The following is a 19,110-nucleotide window of genomic DNA, read 5'->3' on the forward strand; positions in this document are numbered from 1 at the left end:
TTTTGCCGACAGTTACGTGTACCTAGTTTCTAATATATTCCCGAGATGGAGATACTCCAATTGTGGAACTCGCGAGAAATAGTAACGAATAAATTTGCCTGTTTGGCTCAGAACTCTACAAGTATTCCGCGTCTATGGTGAAGTTTTACCCTCATACTATCGCGCATGCGTTTCCCCTTCTCAGATTTTAATGTTTCCTAGGTTAAAGAGGATAGAGTGGAAACTTTCAGTGCACAATAGAAACAGCACCATCTGTTGGTTCAGTTTCTGAAATACTTGAAATATTGAAATCAGCGTGCTGCGCCGATTTTAATATCGTCAAGCATTGTTAGAAATTAAACGAAGGCCGAAATGTAGAAATAAAATCTAAAAGTAACCAATGGAAATAATGTATGTTTTGTTTTATGCGTTTATGCGAGCTTACTTTTCATTCATGATGAAGAGAATTAGTTTGAAATGTCCAAAGCGTGGAGAGTTGAGTCATTTAGTTCGGAACTGAGCCAAAAGGGAGCGCTGATGCTTATTTACATGAAAATACGTTTTCTTCGTGACACTTTCCACTCTATCTAGGAATTCTTTGCCTAGGTTTAACCAAACACGTGCAGTGTAATTTCTTACCGAATTTTGTGAGGCGCATTTTGTTATTCGCTGAAAATGGGAAAACTGAAGCCGAGGTTAGCCAGCCGAAAAAAGGCGAAACGTTGGAAGAAAGGCCAAAGCTCGAGCTCGAATCCGGAAACGAGAAAACACCGAGAGCAAGCTCGTTCGAGGTTTTTCCAGGAAAATCTTGGTAATCTAACTTTTTTCCCAATATCTTTCCTTAACTTCCCGTTATCTCTGGTACTCGCGTGAATCCTTCAACAATGATGCCTCTCCGATGATAATTTTCTGTTGTCGCTGTGTTCGAGAGAACCTCTAAACTATCGGAGAAACCGTAGGAAGCCTTCGATCTGCTTCGACACAGCACTTTTCACTTTAATCAGAAATGTCAACCGTAATGCCAGTGGAACGCACACTACACTTGATTTTGCGCAGAAGAAAGCGATAGCGAGGAAGATAGCTTTGTGTCTACTGGCATTACGTTTTTACTTTGATTTTTAAAGTTATGTACTTTAGAAATGGCAGCTATTAAAATTTATTACTTTTGTCCTTTCGGTCTATGCAGGATCAGGTGCTCTTTCGTCCGATTTGCTCAAAAAGCATGATGCTATACAAGGAGTTAAGCCGGCTATTGAAAAAATTCAAGTAGACGGAGACGAGACGGAAAGTACCGTAGCAAGTACTTTTAAAACGTTTGATACGTTCGCTAGCGATTGGAGTAACTGTTCGAATGTTTCATTTAATCGGTAAATATTCCTTAATTCTTTTGATATTTTAAGCGTTCCCTTGCAATTAATAACATATTGTATTGATTGTCAAGATTTCTGGCTCACTTTGAATCCAAGTCACTAATCCAGAAGGAGATGCTTGCTGTGCTGGCAGCGATTACAGATGTTATTAAAGAAAATGGAGGTACAGAATCATCGACGGAATATTACGCTGCATTGGTAAGAAACGATTAAAAGTTTATATGTTTTTCAATAGTTTGTCTTAATACATCCAGAATTCTTTGCTGTTTTCTTAGATGTCAACTCTGGAATCTTCGGAATCGGAGGAATCTGTGATTGCAATACTTTCTCTTCTGGGTATGGGAATAAAGACAGTACCAAAGAATGTTCTAAAACTGCAATTTGATCAAAGTAGTCAGACCTTATTTCAAGTTCTCACAAAATATACAGCCTCTGAGAATTTTCTTCTTTTAAAACACGTGAGTATTTCTCGTAAGAAGAGTCGATGTAAACCTATGTCTACAATATTTTTCATGTTTAGTGTATCGGCTGCTTATCTCTCCTCCTGAGAGTTCAAGATGCTGCGGTCTGGTCTGATGTCTCCACGATGCACATATTGCATGGGATTTTGTCGTTTACTATACATAGTAAACCAAAAGTGCGTAAAGCTGCACAACATGCCATATGTGCTCTACTGAAAGGTACATCTAAATAAATTGCAACCCGAAAAGTTCTTCACTAACCTCGGAATCAATATTTTGCGGTTTAATCTGGCGTAACCATTTAATTATTTTTCTTAAAGGCAGCGATATCATGAAGAGTGATAATCCTCCACTATACCATCCAGCAGCACCTGAAGTTGCGAAGCACTGTTTAAAACAACTAGAAGTAGTCGGACAAGCTGGCGGCATGACCACCATTCTACATGTTTTAACCTTACTCAAAGATATCTTTTATCAACTTCCAAAGTCATTCATCAAGGTTCCCATGATATGAAACAATTATTTACAGTTAATACTAATACGACGCACTAATTATACCAGTATATCTATTTTTCAGACTACCTGCGAGAGTCTATTAAAACTCATGACTATGAATAACGCTTTAGTGACGTCATGTTGTTTGCAAGTCTTGCATGGCTTGTTCGTTTCCAGGCCAGCAAAAGAAACTCTACTTCCAGAATTAAATGGGCAGATTATCAACGCGCTTTACGATTACCAGCCAGCTCTTGGTGACGCACAGCCAACGTTGGCATGGTTAGCCGTTATGCAGGAAGCACATTGCAACCTTGCGATGTCAGTATTACGTAACAATAAGTTTTAATATATAACTTTCTGATTGCCTTCAATTTTAAACCACAGTGAGTAACGTTTTATAAAAATTATCTTTCCATTTAATTTTAGACACTCCTTGCACCTCTGTGCAGCGAATGTCCCCAGGATGATAGAAAAATGTACAGAGTTATGGCTCGTAGACAAAAGAGAAATACTTACTGGTGTTTCGCATACTATTAAAACACTCCTAGAAGTTTGTGTCGCACCTTTGTGTGAAACCCAGCAGTTGGCAAACAAGTGAGATATTTACCTACTTATTGTAATTTATGATAGAATTAATCAATTTATCGTTGTTTACTGACAGTCCATAAATTATAAGTAGCGACGGTTCATCCTGACTGCGGAGAATCTTTCCATTGAACAAAGCTTTTACTGATCTTTTAATGATCTTATTTCCTGGAACAGATACAAAGTGACGTTGAGCAAAACTATTCAGTTGATACAAGAAGGAATGAAATATCAGTACAATTCAGCTTGGCATTACGTACTTCATCTTATTGCTGTTTTATTCCAGGTAAAATTCTTGTTCTGTGATGTTAATTAAATAATGCAATGCGTTGCTCTTCAAACTGAAAGCTAGTGATTTAATAATAATTAATGTGGTAATTGTAGATTGCTGGAAAAGTCTGCAAAGATGAGCTTTTGAATATTTTGGTAGGTTTGGCAGACTTACGGGACTCTCATAGATTTACGTATAATAGTGAAATCGAATATGCTGTCGGAGCAGCTGTAATGACTATGGGTCCTCAAGTGGTTTTGGAAACAATTCCTTTGCAGGTTTGTTGCGTTATTAATGAATATGAATATTTATATGAACGTATCAATTGAAAAGGAATATTTTTTCAGACAAACCCTGATAGCATAAATTTGAATCGAAGCTGGCTGTTGCCAGTTCTGAAAGATTGTATCAAACAAGCATCGCTTTCTTACTTTATCAACACTTTGTTGCCATTAGCAGTAATGTGCGAGTAAGTAACGTACTACCTGAATCATCTAACAATGTTTTTAATTAATCGCACTTTTTCTTAAACGTTAAACAGGAAAAAATCAACTGGATTAATGGAAACTAACGATGGAGTAGGATCTCATACATATGCTCTTTTAATGTCTCAGATTTGGGCTCTTCTACCATGTTTCTGCAACGATGCCGATGACATTAAAGACAGCTTCAAGGTAATTACTAATGTTCAAAGTTATTTAACAATGCAGAAATTCTTAATAATATCCACTTTATTGCATTCGCAATTTAATGATTTTTTTTTATTCTTCCAGAACATCGCTAGAATTTTAGGTTCCGCAATTTCTGAGAAAAAAGATTTAAGACTCTCCGTCATGGCCTCGTTGAGGAAACTGATTACGAGATCGAAGGAAAAGAATAATACAGAAGATATAGCAGAGCTGTCTCGATTTGCCAAGAACTATTTGCCCTTACTTTTCAATTTGTATACAATGAAACCAAATGGATCGGATGAAGAAGGGCAACGCTTGGCAGCTTTTGACACGATTAAGGTTAGGTTTTGTGAATTTTTAAATCTTTACGTACAAAGGTAGAAAGAAAGTTTTCACTAATTTCTCTTACAATTTGTAACAATTGCCAGGTGTACCTGTCTATCACGAATAAGGCACTCGTGGGTGAATTGTTCGATAATGCTTTGATAAAATTGAAGGACCCGGAAACCGAAACCTTCGTCAAGGAAAGCGTTTTCGATTTAGTCAGATTATTGATACAGTTTACGGACGATTCGAAATTGAAAGTACTTTACGATTTCTGCACTCCTACTCTCATGAACATGAGGAAAGGAAAGGAGCAAAAGAAGTCTTACAGGTGAGACGATGTTTTGAAAAACAGATATTCCTTTCGTCTGTCTGAAATATCTTATCAATGGATTTTTCTACTTAGATTTTTAGAGGAAATGTGCGGAGCAGACGTTGAAACTTGCAAGAACTTCGTTAATGAGAACTGTCAGGCAATTCAAAAGGTTCTTCGTAAGTCTGCACCCTACGTAGCTACGATCAGCAAAGGAGTAAGAACGTTTTCCAAGAATCTCTAAAAATTAAACGGTTGCGTTTATATTGTATTAATTGCACTTATTCTTTCTTAAAGGCTCGACTACGATGCTTAAACCATCTTATAAGCAGTCATCCAGATCTGAAGAAAACAAAACTTTTTAAAGAAATTTTACCGGAAGTTGTACTATGTACAAAGGTATTAAATGAAAGGTGCAGAACTTCCGCTTTCCAGTTACTGAACACAATGGCGGAAATACTCCTGGATGACGAGGAATTATTTAAGGAGTATATCGATATGTTAGCAGCAGGTCTCGGAGGCTCTCCTTCATACTGTAGTGCTACGTTACTGGCTCTTGCTTCGATCACATATAAGTACAATGGTAAGCGATACTATTTATTCAAACTATCATGTGCTGTTAAATCATTGAAAAAGGAAACATAAACGAAGTAACAAATTTTACAGTGCACTTTAGTCGAGTGATTTTGTTATACAGGTGCACTGGGTGTACAGACAATTCAAGAAATAGTGGAGAAAGTTTCTGGACTCTTGACAGTGCCTACGAGAGAAATAGTCCTTTCGGCTCTGTCGTACATTAAAGTTTATCTTACAGTCATACCACTGACAATAGTAGCTCCATCGTTGCCTTCGATTGTAAGTATTGCTTAATTAAAATATTTTAGAAGTATAAGATGAAATAAATCTTGTTAATTTCAGATGAAAGCCTTGAGTGGTATGACCGATGACTGTAAACGACACTTTAGGCAAAAAGTACGCGATTTGTTGATAAAACTAGTCAGAAAGTTTGGCATCGAGGCTGTGACAAATCTGATACCAAGTAACGACGCAGTTATGCACAAGAGAATAAAGAACATTCGAAAAGTACAGTCTAGAAAACAGAAGGCGAAGGAACAAAGGAAGTTGAACGAAGCAGGAAGTGATAGCGAAGAAGAATTTAATGCAAAGAGGAGACCTAAAAGGTATTTCTGAAAACTTGAAAATTTGTTGGGAAACTCCAGATCACGATTAATTTCACTTTTACGAAAAATACTAATTTTATAAAAACTATATATTAATAATTGTTTAGTATGGAGGAAATCTTGGCTGATAGTGACGAAGATTTTGAAAACGTGGATGAGAGCGAACAAACGAATCACAAGAAACGAACTAATCGTAAGAAGACTTGGATACGGGAAGGCGAGGACGATATAGTTGATTTTGCTGATCCTACTGCTATCAAGAACATAACTAGTGAGTAAATAATTTCATATACTGTTTAATTTGAGGTTAACAAAATTTATATATTTTTATCGAACTTAACCTATCGAATCCAAGATATTCTTCGATGATTCAAACAATGCTCCGTTTACAGCTTCGCTGCCTGAAGTATCAAATACAACCGTTAAACAAAAAACAAAGACTAGTGAATTTAAAGTAGCAAAGGATGGTAGATTAATTATCAAAGATGACAGTGACGATGATAGCGATACCCCAAAGAGGATGAGGAAAATGACGATAGATAATGACTCCGATGAGGACTCCGGTAAGTAGTATATAATTTTCAATGGACAACTAGTTGTCAGAGTCAAGGATCTTATGTTAAGAGTTATTATTTATTGCAATAAAATTATTTCAACAGAAGGTGCAGAATCAGTTGCACCAGGAATGCCATCGAAGAGGAAGCGAAAGCTTAGTGGAAGTACGGAGGCAAGCTCGCAGTCGAATATGAGATATCAAGGTGGGTTTCTGTAACATTTACTTGGAATTGTTTAAACGAATTTGCATCCTAATGAATATATCTTTTTGCCAGCCGGTGGATCTGGAATCCACAGGCCTGTGAAAAAGAGCAAGGACGAGAAAGTTCCAGGAAGTGAGTACAGATCGAAGAAAGCGAAGGGAGATATCAAGAAGAAAGGCAAGCCAGATCCTTACGCGTATCTGCCTCTTACGAGATCTGTGTTAAACAGAAGGTTAGTCCAGTATAATTTTAAACAATATTGTTTAAGGTGTTACGAAAGTGTCATATATATGCACCATATTTTTACGTTTATATATATAATAACCTTTTCATATCACCTTAACTATTTAATTTGTTACTTCTACTGATTTTATGAATCATTCCTTTCCAGGAAAAAAATGAAAAATGCCGGGAGGTTTAAAAATATCATCTCGAAGGCCAAGAGTGGCGTGAGAATAGCAATGAAAAACAAAGGGAAACGTCGTCAGAAATAATGTATATTACAATGTTAATATCGTATTGTAAGGCATCTTACACGTGTAGGGTAACAAAAAACGAGTTTAAATATATCGAAACGATCATTCGATTGCTATTGAACTTCGGTGGTGAATCAATGACTGATAAGGGGAATCACATTCCCCCGAGTCTGGTGCTCTAAAATCAGAACTGAGTATCGTTGCGAGGCGGGTGGCGGATAAAAAGAACGGAAACATTCATTTTCTGAGGGAAAATACATTTTTTCCTTCTCCGATTAACTGAAACATTTTTGACCTCCGACCTCCGTTAACAAAGAATATAGTTTTGTAACTCTGCTGACAGAGGTTCCCTTCCCTGGCACCAATTCCAATTAACGATTGCCTATTAATTACCTCATGATTACGTACCACTTCCCCCCTTCAATTACCAGTAACAAAGAGTTAAATGATATAAAGACGCTTAACAAATTCGATAAAGTAGAATCTCTCCGAGGATACAACCTGAGCCTTCTGTTAAAAGTAATTCTAACCACGAGGTGGCCTTTGCAAGTCCGACTCGTGGGTTTTACTTTGTACAATTCGAAGCGAGACTTCGTTAACTTAATAAAGCCACAAGTAACAGGTCACAGTTTCTTTAAAATTATCATCCGTTCCACTGTTCAAGGTTAGACCTTCCGGTTTGAATGTAAACGTAAAGTTGCACTTTTCTTGATTACGTCCCTAGCTAAGTCTTAAGCGTAATTAGCGATCATGCACAGGAATACAGCAGAATTCAGAGTAGGAATATCTCTGTACTTTATGCGTTCTGTAATGTGTTCAATCATCTTCCGATCCACTGGGCTCGTAGAAAAATAAATTCTCACGTCTCTTCGTTGTTGTCAATGCTTCAAGTCGAATATCTCTATTAACAGTGGCTCCACACTAGATGGATTCACGTTAAGATACACACCGACGACTTCGTCGTTCAATCTGTGCAGCTCGGAGATCTTCCGGATTAACTTCAGAAATGTTGATTTGGCTTCGCATCCCGGGTGCACGCTTTCCAGATATCTCCTCAACAGATAGTAGTACGAATTCTGAAACGAATCACCATAAAATACGGATAATTGTTGATTTATCGAGATACAATCATTTGTTTTATCAAGCTCTCAGTCACGAAGTAGTTTAAGAAGACAATGCTTATTCCAAAGTGGCCCATCTCAGATTTTCGCTGATCTAACGACGCGAGCGCCGCTTGCGGAAAATGAGGGAAGTTTCCAGCCTACGTGACCAAAACATTTCCTACCGACGTGAATCACCGAAAATGATTTTAATTTAGCAATCAAGCTACTTAAAGCGAAAAGACAATCCGCAGATGATACACAGAATGTGACGTTTTTAACGCGACAAAGACTAGCAGACCCGCTAGTAAGATCTAATTTTTAATTGAAAAATTTTATCGAGCGCTCTCGGTACTAGATCGGAAAAGATCTGAAGTTCTTGGGCCTCTAAAGTGGGCAGGATTTCAATACATGGCGTTGCATCTCCTTATACTATTTCGTGGCCTTAAGGATATTACTTGTTCCAATTTAATGACGTCACTGTGCACGACTTTCGGCCGGTCGGGCGTGAAGAGAGCGATGGCGGTTAATATTAAAATGACGTTCTCGTCCCGCCATTTCGGATCGAAAGTCCTGACGAATTTCGCGTGTTCCGCGTAAAGGTTCCCCTTCGCTTCCTTCAAGACGTCCACCTTGATCTTTGACATTCTCTCCTGGCTGTGCGGAATCTTCCACATGTCCCTGTCGGAGTCGTAATTACTTGCAGATCTCAGGATCAACATTTCCGTGCAGCCGCCCTTCAGAAGCGCCAACTGGTCGTCCTGACACATGCTTTTAAAGGCGTTGATCTTCTTCGACATTTTTATCAGACGTCTTATGGCCACCGCAGTCAGATTTATCACGTCTAACAGCATTGGATCGGAGTATTCAGAATTTCCCTGAAAAGGAATTACACTCACTTGATTTTATACCGATAAGAGGCCCGATGAATTCAAGAGTTGCACGATAAAGTTACATAAATTTAATTAATTATATATAAAGTTAATACTCAGTGTCGTTATTTTAAGGGATAATTGAAAACAAGCCAGCGGTTTCATTATTTCCTCGGTACCTTAAACTTGCACTGATCACCGACTAGATTTGTAAGGTCATCGTCAAGGGGTGCGAGCAATGCCTTATTGGCAACGATCAGTTCATTCAATTTGGCACGCTCTGCATCGTTTAATTCTCTACTAGTTTGATTACCGCCAAACGCCGAATAAGCTGAAAACTCCAATTTTATAGCCTCGCACAATATCGACTCGATGGAATTGGCAGCGATTGGTATTCTGAAATTATTCTTATTTAATCATCTAGTCCGATCCGACTCCCTATTTTTATCACAATTTCTTCTCTTCTCTTCTCACCTTTGCACATCTTGAAGCACATCTTTGGTAACGTCATTGTCACTGTCGTTCTTGTCCTTCAAAGTAGTCGGAATCTTAATTTTGTTGGTGCACTCGTTGGGATGGTTACCGGTGATCAGATTCGTAAGGATCGGATTCTCGATTTCATTCTGCTCGGTGTCGAGTATGTGCCTTATCAGATTATTCGACGTCCCATTGTGGTTTAACGTATTAGACATTTCGCAATCCGTTTTCTCTTGATTTGTGCACTCCATGGGTGGAGTGCACACCTCAACGGATGAGCCATGCTCTCCGAGGAACTGTTCGATCTGTGGATCGCAGGCCAACCTGTTCATTGTTTCAGGATCCGTGACGATCTTAGCCAGCACGCTTTCATCCAGAACTATCTTCGCTACCAGTGACGGGTTTCCCAGCAGTTTGGTAATCAGACCCGGATCTTGCTTGAACTTTTCCACTAAAGCCGATCCCTTCGATGAATCTTGCTTTGGTTTCGTGCCCATACTCATCTCTTCCATGCTCATCTGTACATTAGAAGTTGGACTCAAACAAGTGTCCATTGGTGAACATCCAGTGTTCACTGTTGTTTGTGCCTGATCGCTGTTAAGTTCGGATCTCTCACAGTTCAAAGGTGTACCATTAAACCTAAAGGTATACCTAGGAGCATTCTCGACACTGTCGAAATTGGCGCAAAACGTATTTGTGTTTCGGTCGTACTTAACAGCATTCAAGGAGGTAGAACCAATTTTTGTCGAAGTCTGCGAGACGATATCAAAATTCCCAATGGTTGATAGGTCGTCGTCACTCTTCGACGGACTAGGAAGGCTACTATCTAAATCACTGTCGATCTCTTCCAAACCTGAGGAACGTCTGGTATATTTGCCAAAAGTTAGAACAGAACTTCTCTCGAGCTCCCTTGACATTTCTAGCGTTCTCGTTCCTACTATATCGGTGCCTTCCGGTGGACAGGAAGGACTCGGTACACTTGCAACCAGTAAAGGACTGACAGGCTCGGTTACAAACTGACGATTGGCATCCAAGATCGTGTACTTCTTGTCGGAATCCCAAACGTAAATCTCTGAGGTAGTCGAAGTGACCGAAGTGCCCGAAGTGATGGATAACCTTGTATCGTTGTCGATAATGCCATCCTCTAAGGACTCCCTTTTCATCTTATTAGCCTTTGTATCTTCCGAAGGAGGTCTCTTCTTAGCTCGGTTCAGTTCGATCTTCTGCCGTTTCAGTACCTTCTCTTCCTCCGACATGATGTACTCCTTTCGCATGCCGATGTTGAAGCACTTGTCGAGTCTGCATTTTTGGCAAAATCGCCTAGTTATTACCGTGATCTCGCAGTTTTCAGTGAAGGGACATCGGAAGTCCTAAACCCAGAAAGATTTATGCTTTGCATGAGAATAAACCTTAAAAACATAACAAACTTTTACAAATATTAAAAAAAAGCCTGAAATCTATATACTTCGAGCCTTCCTCAATTCTTCCATTATTTACCGTCACCCGATCCATACAGACGCACAGAAACAAAAAAATTAACATAACGATACCAGTGCAATAGCGGTGTAAATAATTTCCCGATAAATTACCTTATTTTTCAAAGCGTTCCTCCTGAAGAAGGCCTTGCAGCTCTCGCAAGAGACGGCATTGAAGTTGTACCCGAGAGCTTTGTCTCCGCAGACTCCGCAGACTTTATTAGTCTCCCTGCCCGTGTGTTCCTGTTCCATGTCCATGGAATAACTCTGAATACAGATAGCTCGTCTTTATCAATGTAGTGATAATGGTCACTATCGGACCACATTTATATGTAGGAAAGGATTATGTCTCGCCTTATGGAGATGGGGCGTAGAAATCGGTGATAATTGGTTGAGAAAATTTGAGAAAAAAGGAGATCTACCTGTCAGAGGGGCAGCAGACGAACGCCTTTTCCTCAGGGGAAATTCTTATTCGTTCCAATAGAGGCTAATTGGCAGTACCAAGCGATCCAAGTGTCAGCCTGAATAAGCCGCTCAATTGACAGCCTTATCAAGACTTGGCATTGATAACGGAGATACGTGTACATACCGGACAAAATATTGGAGAGCATACGCACGCTTCTACCACCCAAGACGGTTTATTGCCGTCTCCGTCTCCAGTCTGAGATCTTTGACACGCGTGGGCATGCCGTAAGCATGTTTAACCACAATGTTTCGTTAATACAACGCGACAAACGTCGGATATACCGATAGGCTGACACAGGACACGTGATCGTCAATTTCGCTTGAAAACGCTATCCAGCCAATCGGCGTGCTCGACTCCTGATTGGTGCAGACTACACGGGCCAACTTTCCGTTGGAGCGGACCAATCGTCCCTATTGGCGCATTCCGTTGGAGCGAACCAATCGTCGCGCGGAACGCCATGCGCTTCAAATTTTCGACATTTAAATTGAAATGAGACAAAAAGCTGGATATGAAACTTCCAAGTTATAGATAATCAAAGATTACGAATCACTAATTAATCTCTCGCGAATTCATTTCTCCTTTATTTCATTTACGCAAATTATGTCAATACTGACACAGAGCCACGCGTGTAAACAGTATTTAACTGTAAAAAAAGTTCATCTTTCAAATCGAGCTCTTTTCATAACACGAGATTTTACATGCCAGTGTCATAAAATTTCCACTTCAAAGGAAAAAAAAACAGGTTTAATTCCAAAGAAAGAAGTTCCACTTTACAGGAAAAAAAAAAGTTCCACCTTGCGCGTCGCACCCATTCCCTTTTCTTTTTTTAATCCCGACTGACCGCGAGTCCCCAGTGAATAGTGACGAGTTAAAAGTTATGTGAAATTTTTTATTGTATCGTATATGTACAAAATTGGTGTACAGCAACTACCAATCGCACGGACGCGACGTGCACCGTACAAGCATCCGTGTCTCATGGAGTATGCCTGCAACCCCCTTTTTTTCTTTTCTCCCATGTCTTCTATTACCTTTCAATTAAACTGGAATGAATGCCGAACGATGACACACAAATACGCTCCTTCTATCAGTGTTTAAATCGTTTATTAGCTAGTAGACGCGCGATACCGTGGGTGCCTTTTTCTTTGGAATAGCGATCGCAAACCACGTCCCTTCGGTTTAAACGCCACGGAGGATAGAGGATAACTTATTGGACACTTTCTCGTTCGTTTCGCCGACAAGATGGACTTGGAACTCCGTCAAAAATTCGATTTACAAGAGGCCTCCCGCCGGGTTGCCGTTTGAATCGCCCGCCAGGCGCGGCCCAACGGAAAGGGCCAATGGGAAGCGCGGTCCATTCCGTTGGAGCGCTCGAGCCGGGCGAACCAACGGAAGGGGCAGGATTTCCGGCCGAGGGGAAACACTCTCGCCAGAGGCGGGACTTTTGAAACGCCAATTCGATAACTATCGATATATCCTTTCGCCGATGCGTTTTCGCCACACGGGGAAAAAAAATCGCCTAGAACGCACCTAAAGCTACTATACAACTTACTGCATACAGCAAATCGCTGTAAAAGAAAAAAATCGGAATAATTTTAACTACAGCAAAAAAACACGGAGGGACGAGCACATGCTTCCACGTTAAAGATGTATACATTGTACATTCACACTTGGCTACAATCTCGGTATACAATTTTCTTCCCAAATTTGAATAAGCGAATGAACACTTGTAACTTCTGTGTATCCTTTTTTTTTTTGCCAACCATGTAATATAGTTCTTCTAACGTGAATTACGAATCACTAATTTGTAAAACTGCCAGCTGATATTTACTCTTGATCCAAAATATTTACAGTATGTACGTAAGCTTAGAGTAAAGAGACGCAGTGCCTCGGTTGAGATCTATGAACTTGTTCGAAGCACAGTACGTCAGCTTTAAAATGAAACCTCATAAAATCTGAAGAATATACATGTAACGGTGAAACATCCCTTTTCTTTATCATTATCTTACAATGAACGAGATATTTTACAGCTTGTGCTGATTCCTTCATCTCCACGGTCACTTTATAGCTTTTATGAAATTCCATTTTAAAACTGGACGTCACAGTCTATATACAGTTCCCATGTTGCCATAAACATCGTAGATCAAACATACAAGTTAATGGCACAATGCACATTAAATAATGATCTGTATCTGTATCTTTGGAATTTGGCTCAGCAGTTTGAGCCCAGGACCAAAAGTTTTTAAATAAATAAGTGACATTTTGCGGTCGGCATAAAAAAGGAAACGTACATTAGTTACAAATACAACATTCATATGTTCGTTCGCGTATTCGAATTTGGCAAGATTGTATAGAGGTTGCAGCCAAGTACATACAATGTTTATATACGGCGTTAAAACGAAAACATGTCGTTCGTTTTCCTCGTTCTCGTCGCGAAAGGATTGGAATCGGTCCAATATTAATTTTTTTTACCAGCTCGCAGCAAAATTGAGAGCCAATTGGCGTTTTGTAATATGCAGAAAGTGAAAATGTAGCTTCAACACGGCAAACTTTTGCGATCGCACCCTCGTACGAACATTGGACGAGAAACAAGCCTCGTTCGATGTTTTTACAAAAGGCCTAGCGTAGTCAAGGAGAAGACAAGAACGTAACTCTACGTGCGACTGGATTTTACTTCCGAATTTACGGTCCCCGGGGTGTTATCTCATACGACCGTAATCTCGATCGTCCTTATAAAATCGCACCAACGCTCCGGAGTTAACAATTTCGAGTGATACAACTACTTCGGTGGGTGCACCGAGTGAACTTGGCTTCGTTAGAATTTAAAACAGAGGCGATGACACTCTTGCCGAAATCGATCCACGTTACATCCACTGTGTGTACACAAGGGAGGAATTAAAACTCGACGACAGGCTGCACCTTCACTGTTGACGAGACAAGTGACAGCTTGTCGATGGTTCTCTTCTCCGCTTGGGTCTGACATTTCTGTCCGACTGTCAAGCCTGGCGAGGTTGTATGGAATGACCAATGCACATTCAAACACGTTCGCTGTGTAACTGCGTTAAGTAATAAGATCGATGGGTTTTTTGGCCCTAATAATAAAAGTCAACGGAAAGGTATCTCTTACGAGGATCGTCCAATTCGCACCCGTTCTCTCCTTGCATCGAGAAATGCAAACTCTTTGTTACGGGAGATAAATATTACGTACCTAAGTTCATACAAACCGTCCAAGAGAGTTGGACCTTCTATCTAATGATTAAAAATAAAATTAAAAAAAAAAAAAAGAAGAATCGTACTCCCTCCTCTGGGATAATTAAAATTAAATTCAAAATTCTCAAGGTTTACCGATGTCTGGAAGATCAAATATCGAGGTCTGGACAAACTTCTCTCGACGGACCTCGCTCCTGTTGCATTTGAATGTGCATAAGCCCGAAAGGTGGGCTTCTCTTTAACTTTGCTATTGCTCGCGAGTTTGATTTTGGCCCTGCTTTGACTCATTTTTTTTTAAAATGTGGGATGCAACACTCGACATGATAATGAGAATTCAGTGAAATGATGATTGACTCGCAGGAATGCGGATGATGGTGAGGACTTACGTTTAACGGCCTAACTTAAGTGTGTAGTCTGTGTCGGGTGTGTGTTTTGTGTGTTTCGGGGCGTAAGGCTAGCGCTTATTTTTTCTTGTTCTTGTTGGCTTGATTTTTGTTTTTGGCCGCGGTTATCAGTTTGGCACTCTTCTTCTTAGGTTCGTCCTCGTCGTCATCTTCGTCTTCAGGATCCTGAATCGTAAACAGAACAATGATTCGTTGTAGCTTAAATTACACCTACGAAATTGTTGTTTCAACAACCGATGACAAAAACATGAATTAGAATCTGTACGAATGGAATAAATAATTATTACGCCCTGATATTATTGTATTTTAAGTATAAGGTACTTGTTCGGTCATTCGGGGCGTTTAAAATGCTGCTTTATAAAACTGCTGCCAAGATGGAGAAACAGGAAACATGAAGTGATAATAAACTGAACGAAAGTGAAAGTTAAAACAATGTCTTTTATTATGCAAAAATAAAACAACCTCTCTTCAGAACATTAGAATAAGAAATAGATATGACATCCGCAGGGTAACGGACAGTTACTCAAATAATAACTTTTTAACACTGTCCAAAGTTTAAGTGTAATTAGATATAAAATAATCCGATCGCGTTTGGAATTCAGTGACATTGAAAAGATAAACTTCGATGGCAGTTAATGTAAACTCACTACTTGTCTACGGCTTCGTCTATCTTGGCACGTTTGGTATTATTTTTTTTAACCTCCGGAGATTGTTTTCGTTTCTTCGCTGGTGTCTGAAACTGTCATTTTGAAAAAAAAAAAGAAAAAAAAATATTCAAGATAGTTTCTTGTGCAAAAACATGAATAAAGTATAAGACTGTCTTTAAGCTTTAATACTTCAAGATTTAATAACTTCAATGTCATGATCGTTTCAATAAAGGAAATTCAGTGTCTTTTAGAGCAATAAAATTTTTCTTGTCTTTCTAACAAACAGGTTACTTGTTCTGGTTAATCTCATTCCGAATGCAATGATTAAGCAAAAATCCAGAATTTAAAAAAAAAAAGGAATACAATGATTACTGGCACAGTTCATGCTTTGATGTGATACAAAATATTTCTGATGAAAAGAATAACAAAAGTGCAATGAGGAATTAATGTACCTTCTCGTCATCCTCATCGTCAATGTTTTCTTCTTCCATTTCATCTTCCATATCATCAAACTCCTCCATGTGTGTACCTGAAGAAAAAGATTACGCGTGAATTGAAAGAAAATATAAATTCTAAGAGAAAAAAAAAAATAGTCATTGAGAGATTAGAACAATATTGAATGGTTTATGCATACATCGAGGATATACATTAAACAGGATTCGGGCAGACTTTTTATCTTAATGCTCAAAACGTAGTCATAAATATGATCAATGTACGTACAAAATTAACAAATATTGTATTTAATAAGTTCTCTTGCTTACCCAGAAGATTGTGTCCTACTATGTGTACTGGCCCGCTTCCTTTTACCAACGTGAAAGTCACTGGAGGGTCAGGAAAACTCAAATCGAGAATAATTTGTGCCGTCTTTCCCATTTCCAACAGAGCGATTGGCGTCTTGATCGGCCCTTTCAGTCCCATCGCTTCTACTTGAAGGACGTTTAATTCACCCATTTTTGCTTCTGGCCCTAACAGTGCCTGAAAAAATCAAAATCACTGTAAACCATTCCATTCAGACAGCATTTATCAACATTAAAATAAAATTGGTTAACCAAACTGCCGTTCGAGATACATAAAGCAATATATACGGCAAAGTATTAAAACCAATTTTATATCATGCATAAAGATAACCTAACCTAACTAAAAGCATAAAATTCTCAACATCAAAGCAGTCAATCACATATATCACACCTCTTAGCCTCGATCAAAATTCTTGCATAAGTTCAACTTTTCTACAGGACTATATCATAAGAAACTACATTATCACATCTTCGAATCGTCGGCAAAGAAAACAAGTGATCACTAAGAAAAGACAGAGCGGAGAGAAAACCGACTCTACGGTTCAAAAAACCTTTCAAGCCGTGCGTTCATAAATCTAAAAAATTGCAGTAAACCATTTGGTTCTGATAACATTTCCACTAGGAATGAAAATTGGTTACTAAAACTATAGTTTGATACGTAAAGCAATTTATATGGTAAAGTGCTTAAATGAATTTTACATCATGCATAAAGGTAACGTAACCTAACTATAAGCATGGAAATTCCCAACATAAAAGTGATCAATCACTTATACACGTACTATATTTTATAACTTCGACCAAAACTCTGTTATAAGTTCAGCCTTTCTATAGGAATATAATACAAGAAACAATATTATAGCAGCTCTGAATTTTCGTTCAAGAAAACGAACGCCCCAGTCCCGAAGGAAAACTTAGCGAAGCCGAGAGAAAAAGCAGCACAACCCATTAACTCTGTGGTTCGGAAGGATCTTTCTGACCATGCGTTCATAAATCTAAAATTACCATTTTGATAATGAGCTTCTGATCGACGCCGAAATGCTGGTTGGTGCCATCCGCGTCATCGTTCTTGTGCTCAGGGTCCCAGATCTCGCTGGAGTTGACTCCCTCGAGGGTGATTCCTGCGAGGTGGAAGAAAGATTTACGCACCTTCAGCACTTTCCGCGTTTATTCCAATCCGACTCGAATCCCGATCGGACACGTTTCGAGCCCAGGAAACAGAGTAATCCCGCGGGACAATAGAGCAATAGGCTCGTCACAATGGCCGAAGCAGTGCCGGCGTCTCGGGCATCGCCATGGCATCGCAGCGAACTGGCTTCAACCGCGTTTTTCGGCAAAAGTAGCCAACAAGAAGCCACAATAAATACGCCAGAGGAAGCCGGTGCTCCAGGCGAGTGATACTTACCGTACAGGTACTCTTCTGCCATGGCGATCGGCTTGATTTCGGCGGATTCTGAGGACGGTCGCGCGAAGACCGAGAAAGCGAGCAGACCAAGGAGGACTCTGGGGACGATGCTACAGGATGCCGCGCGCGCGCAACTAACCGCGGTTACACCGGTTACGCCACGGGTTCGAATTCGACTCGGGTGGCGTCGTATATACTCGGCTGCGGTCGTATACGTCTCACGTGCTACTCGAGGAGAAACGGCGCGCGCTGCCCGATTCGGCCTGTGATTGGCGGAGGCCGCCAAGATGGCGGCACCCCATGCAGCCAATCACAGAGCCGGATTTCCGGATCTCGACGCTCATTGGCTGAGGCGTTAAACCGACCCGCATCAACGCTCCTTCCATGAATCAACTGCCGTGGGGACGGCGAATGTGAAACCCTCTGGGGAGAATGTCGCTCTGAAGTGTCCATATTAGGCGTTGATAAAGAAGGAAGATTCCTCTCGCCATCTTGCGATAGAAGACGAAACTAAGGGTATCATTACTGTTCTTTCATACCGATAGACACCCGGCGTCGGCAGACAGCTGTAATTAATTAAATTGCCGTTGGCTCAGAGTCAAGTTGCTCGCGTTTGGCATTCGAGGCGAAGACTAGTCCCGGCTTAACGGGATCCCCAAGGCCTTTTAATGTTTACGGAATTCCCGAGAATCGGTAAGAAGAGCACCCAAGGATTCCCTTCCATCCGGGGCGCGATTCTCCTCCTGGATGGGTAGAAATACCGTTTTGGACTCTATAAAACCCTTATTAGAAAACCATAGAAAAACTCCTGTAAAAGGGAGTTCGATTTTTGAAAGAATCCCGCCCACAAAATGGCGGCCTATTCGCCGGCTCAGAAGCCCTCCAGTATCTATTCTCGGCCACCCGGAAAGTTCGGTTTATTTTAGCCGCTTTTTTCGAAGCACACGAACACTCGGCCTGGGGATCGGACCACGGGAAGCATTGCGAATCGATGTCTCGATCGATTCCCGAGACGCGATGGCCGAGTAAGTTCAGTTCTTTCCCCGAGTCGCCGCGAAAAGTCGGGCAAAAGCCGACCTTGAGGTTCTACATTTTCGTGAAATATCGCGAACCGTCGCACAGCTTAAAAAGCTCATCAAAGTCAGTGAGAATTTACGCCTCGGGCAAACCATACGCGCTTCTTTTGGTTCCACCTAAAATCTAACACTCTCCAAGAAAAGAAACAAAATGGCCGCCGCGCAAGAAACGGACCCGCAACCATTATCGTTATAAAAGAGTTCCCTAACACCAGGTTAAACCAGAAGACTCATGAAATCAGGGGGAAATTAAAGGAAAAACATAAGATAATAATTCCCTGCGTGCATATCGTGACTCTAAGG

General features: G+C 40.2%; 3 protein-coding genes across 5 annotated transcripts; 1 reads left to right on the plus strand and 2 right to left on the minus strand.

The window, feature by feature from the left end:
- The first annotated feature begins 575 nt into the window (after positions 1-575).
- On the plus strand, positions 576-7,005 carry LOC105703661 (RRP12-like protein). 2 transcript variants are annotated; one of them, XM_012432195.2, is made up of 23 exons: positions 655-790; positions 1,166-1,346; positions 1,421-1,547; positions 1,625-1,807; positions 1,870-2,029; positions 2,131-2,309; positions 2,388-2,623; positions 2,732-2,899; positions 3,068-3,176; positions 3,275-3,439; positions 3,509-3,630; positions 3,703-3,835; positions 3,935-4,171; positions 4,261-4,487; positions 4,563-4,686; positions 4,767-5,052; positions 5,167-5,324; positions 5,388-5,650; positions 5,758-5,921; positions 6,043-6,213; positions 6,310-6,408; positions 6,481-6,640; positions 6,800-7,005. In XM_012432195.2, the coding sequence occupies exons 1-23, from the start codon at positions 655-657 to the stop codon at positions 6,900-6,902; spliced, it is 3,891 nt and encodes a 1,296-aa protein (XP_012287618.1). In that variant the 3' UTR covers positions 6,903-7,005. The 2 variants fall into 2 exon arrangements, with proteins under 2 accessions (XP_023287695.1, XP_012287618.1); XM_023431927.1 differs by having other exon boundaries at positions 576-790; positions 6,481-6,893.
- Positions 7,006-7,645: 640 nt separating this feature from the next.
- On the minus strand, positions 7,646-11,500 carry LOC105703662. Its single transcript, XM_012432197.1, has 6 exons — positions 11,231-11,500; positions 10,923-11,075; positions 9,331-10,703; positions 9,036-9,252; positions 8,443-8,862; positions 7,646-7,960 (listed from the first exon to the last, which is right to left on the minus strand). Exons 2-6 carry the CDS (start codon positions 11,064-11,066, stop codon positions 7,763-7,765), a joined length of 2,352 nt encoding a protein of 783 aa, XP_012287620.1. The 5' UTR covers positions 11,067-11,075; positions 11,231-11,500; the 3' UTR covers positions 7,646-7,762.
- A 642-nt stretch (positions 11,501-12,142) lies between these two features.
- Positions 12,143-17,879, minus strand: LOC105703663 (nucleoplasmin-like protein). Of its 2 annotated transcripts, none has more exons than XM_012432199.1 (5): positions 17,732-17,879; positions 17,332-17,447; positions 16,294-16,507; positions 15,985-16,061; positions 12,143-15,050 (listed from the first exon to the last, which is right to left on the minus strand). In XM_012432199.1, the coding sequence occupies exons 1-5, from the start codon at positions 17,751-17,753 to the stop codon at positions 14,943-14,945; spliced, it is 537 nt and encodes a 178-aa protein (XP_012287622.1). In that variant the 5' UTR covers positions 17,754-17,879; the 3' UTR covers positions 12,143-14,942. The 2 variants fall into 2 exon arrangements, with proteins under 2 accessions (XP_012287622.1, XP_012287623.1); XM_012432200.2 differs by lacking the exon at positions 12,143-15,050 and adding an exon at positions 15,106-15,624.
- Positions 17,880-19,110: the final 1,231 nt, after the last annotated feature.

Source organism: Orussus abietinus, unplaced genomic scaffold (assembly GCF_000612105.2).
Source record: "Orussus abietinus isolate OABI.00-Male unplaced genomic scaffold, Oabi_2.0 scaffold43, whole genome shotgun sequence".
Classification (NCBI taxonomy): domain Eukaryota; kingdom Metazoa; phylum Arthropoda; class Insecta; order Hymenoptera; family Orussidae; genus Orussus; species Orussus abietinus.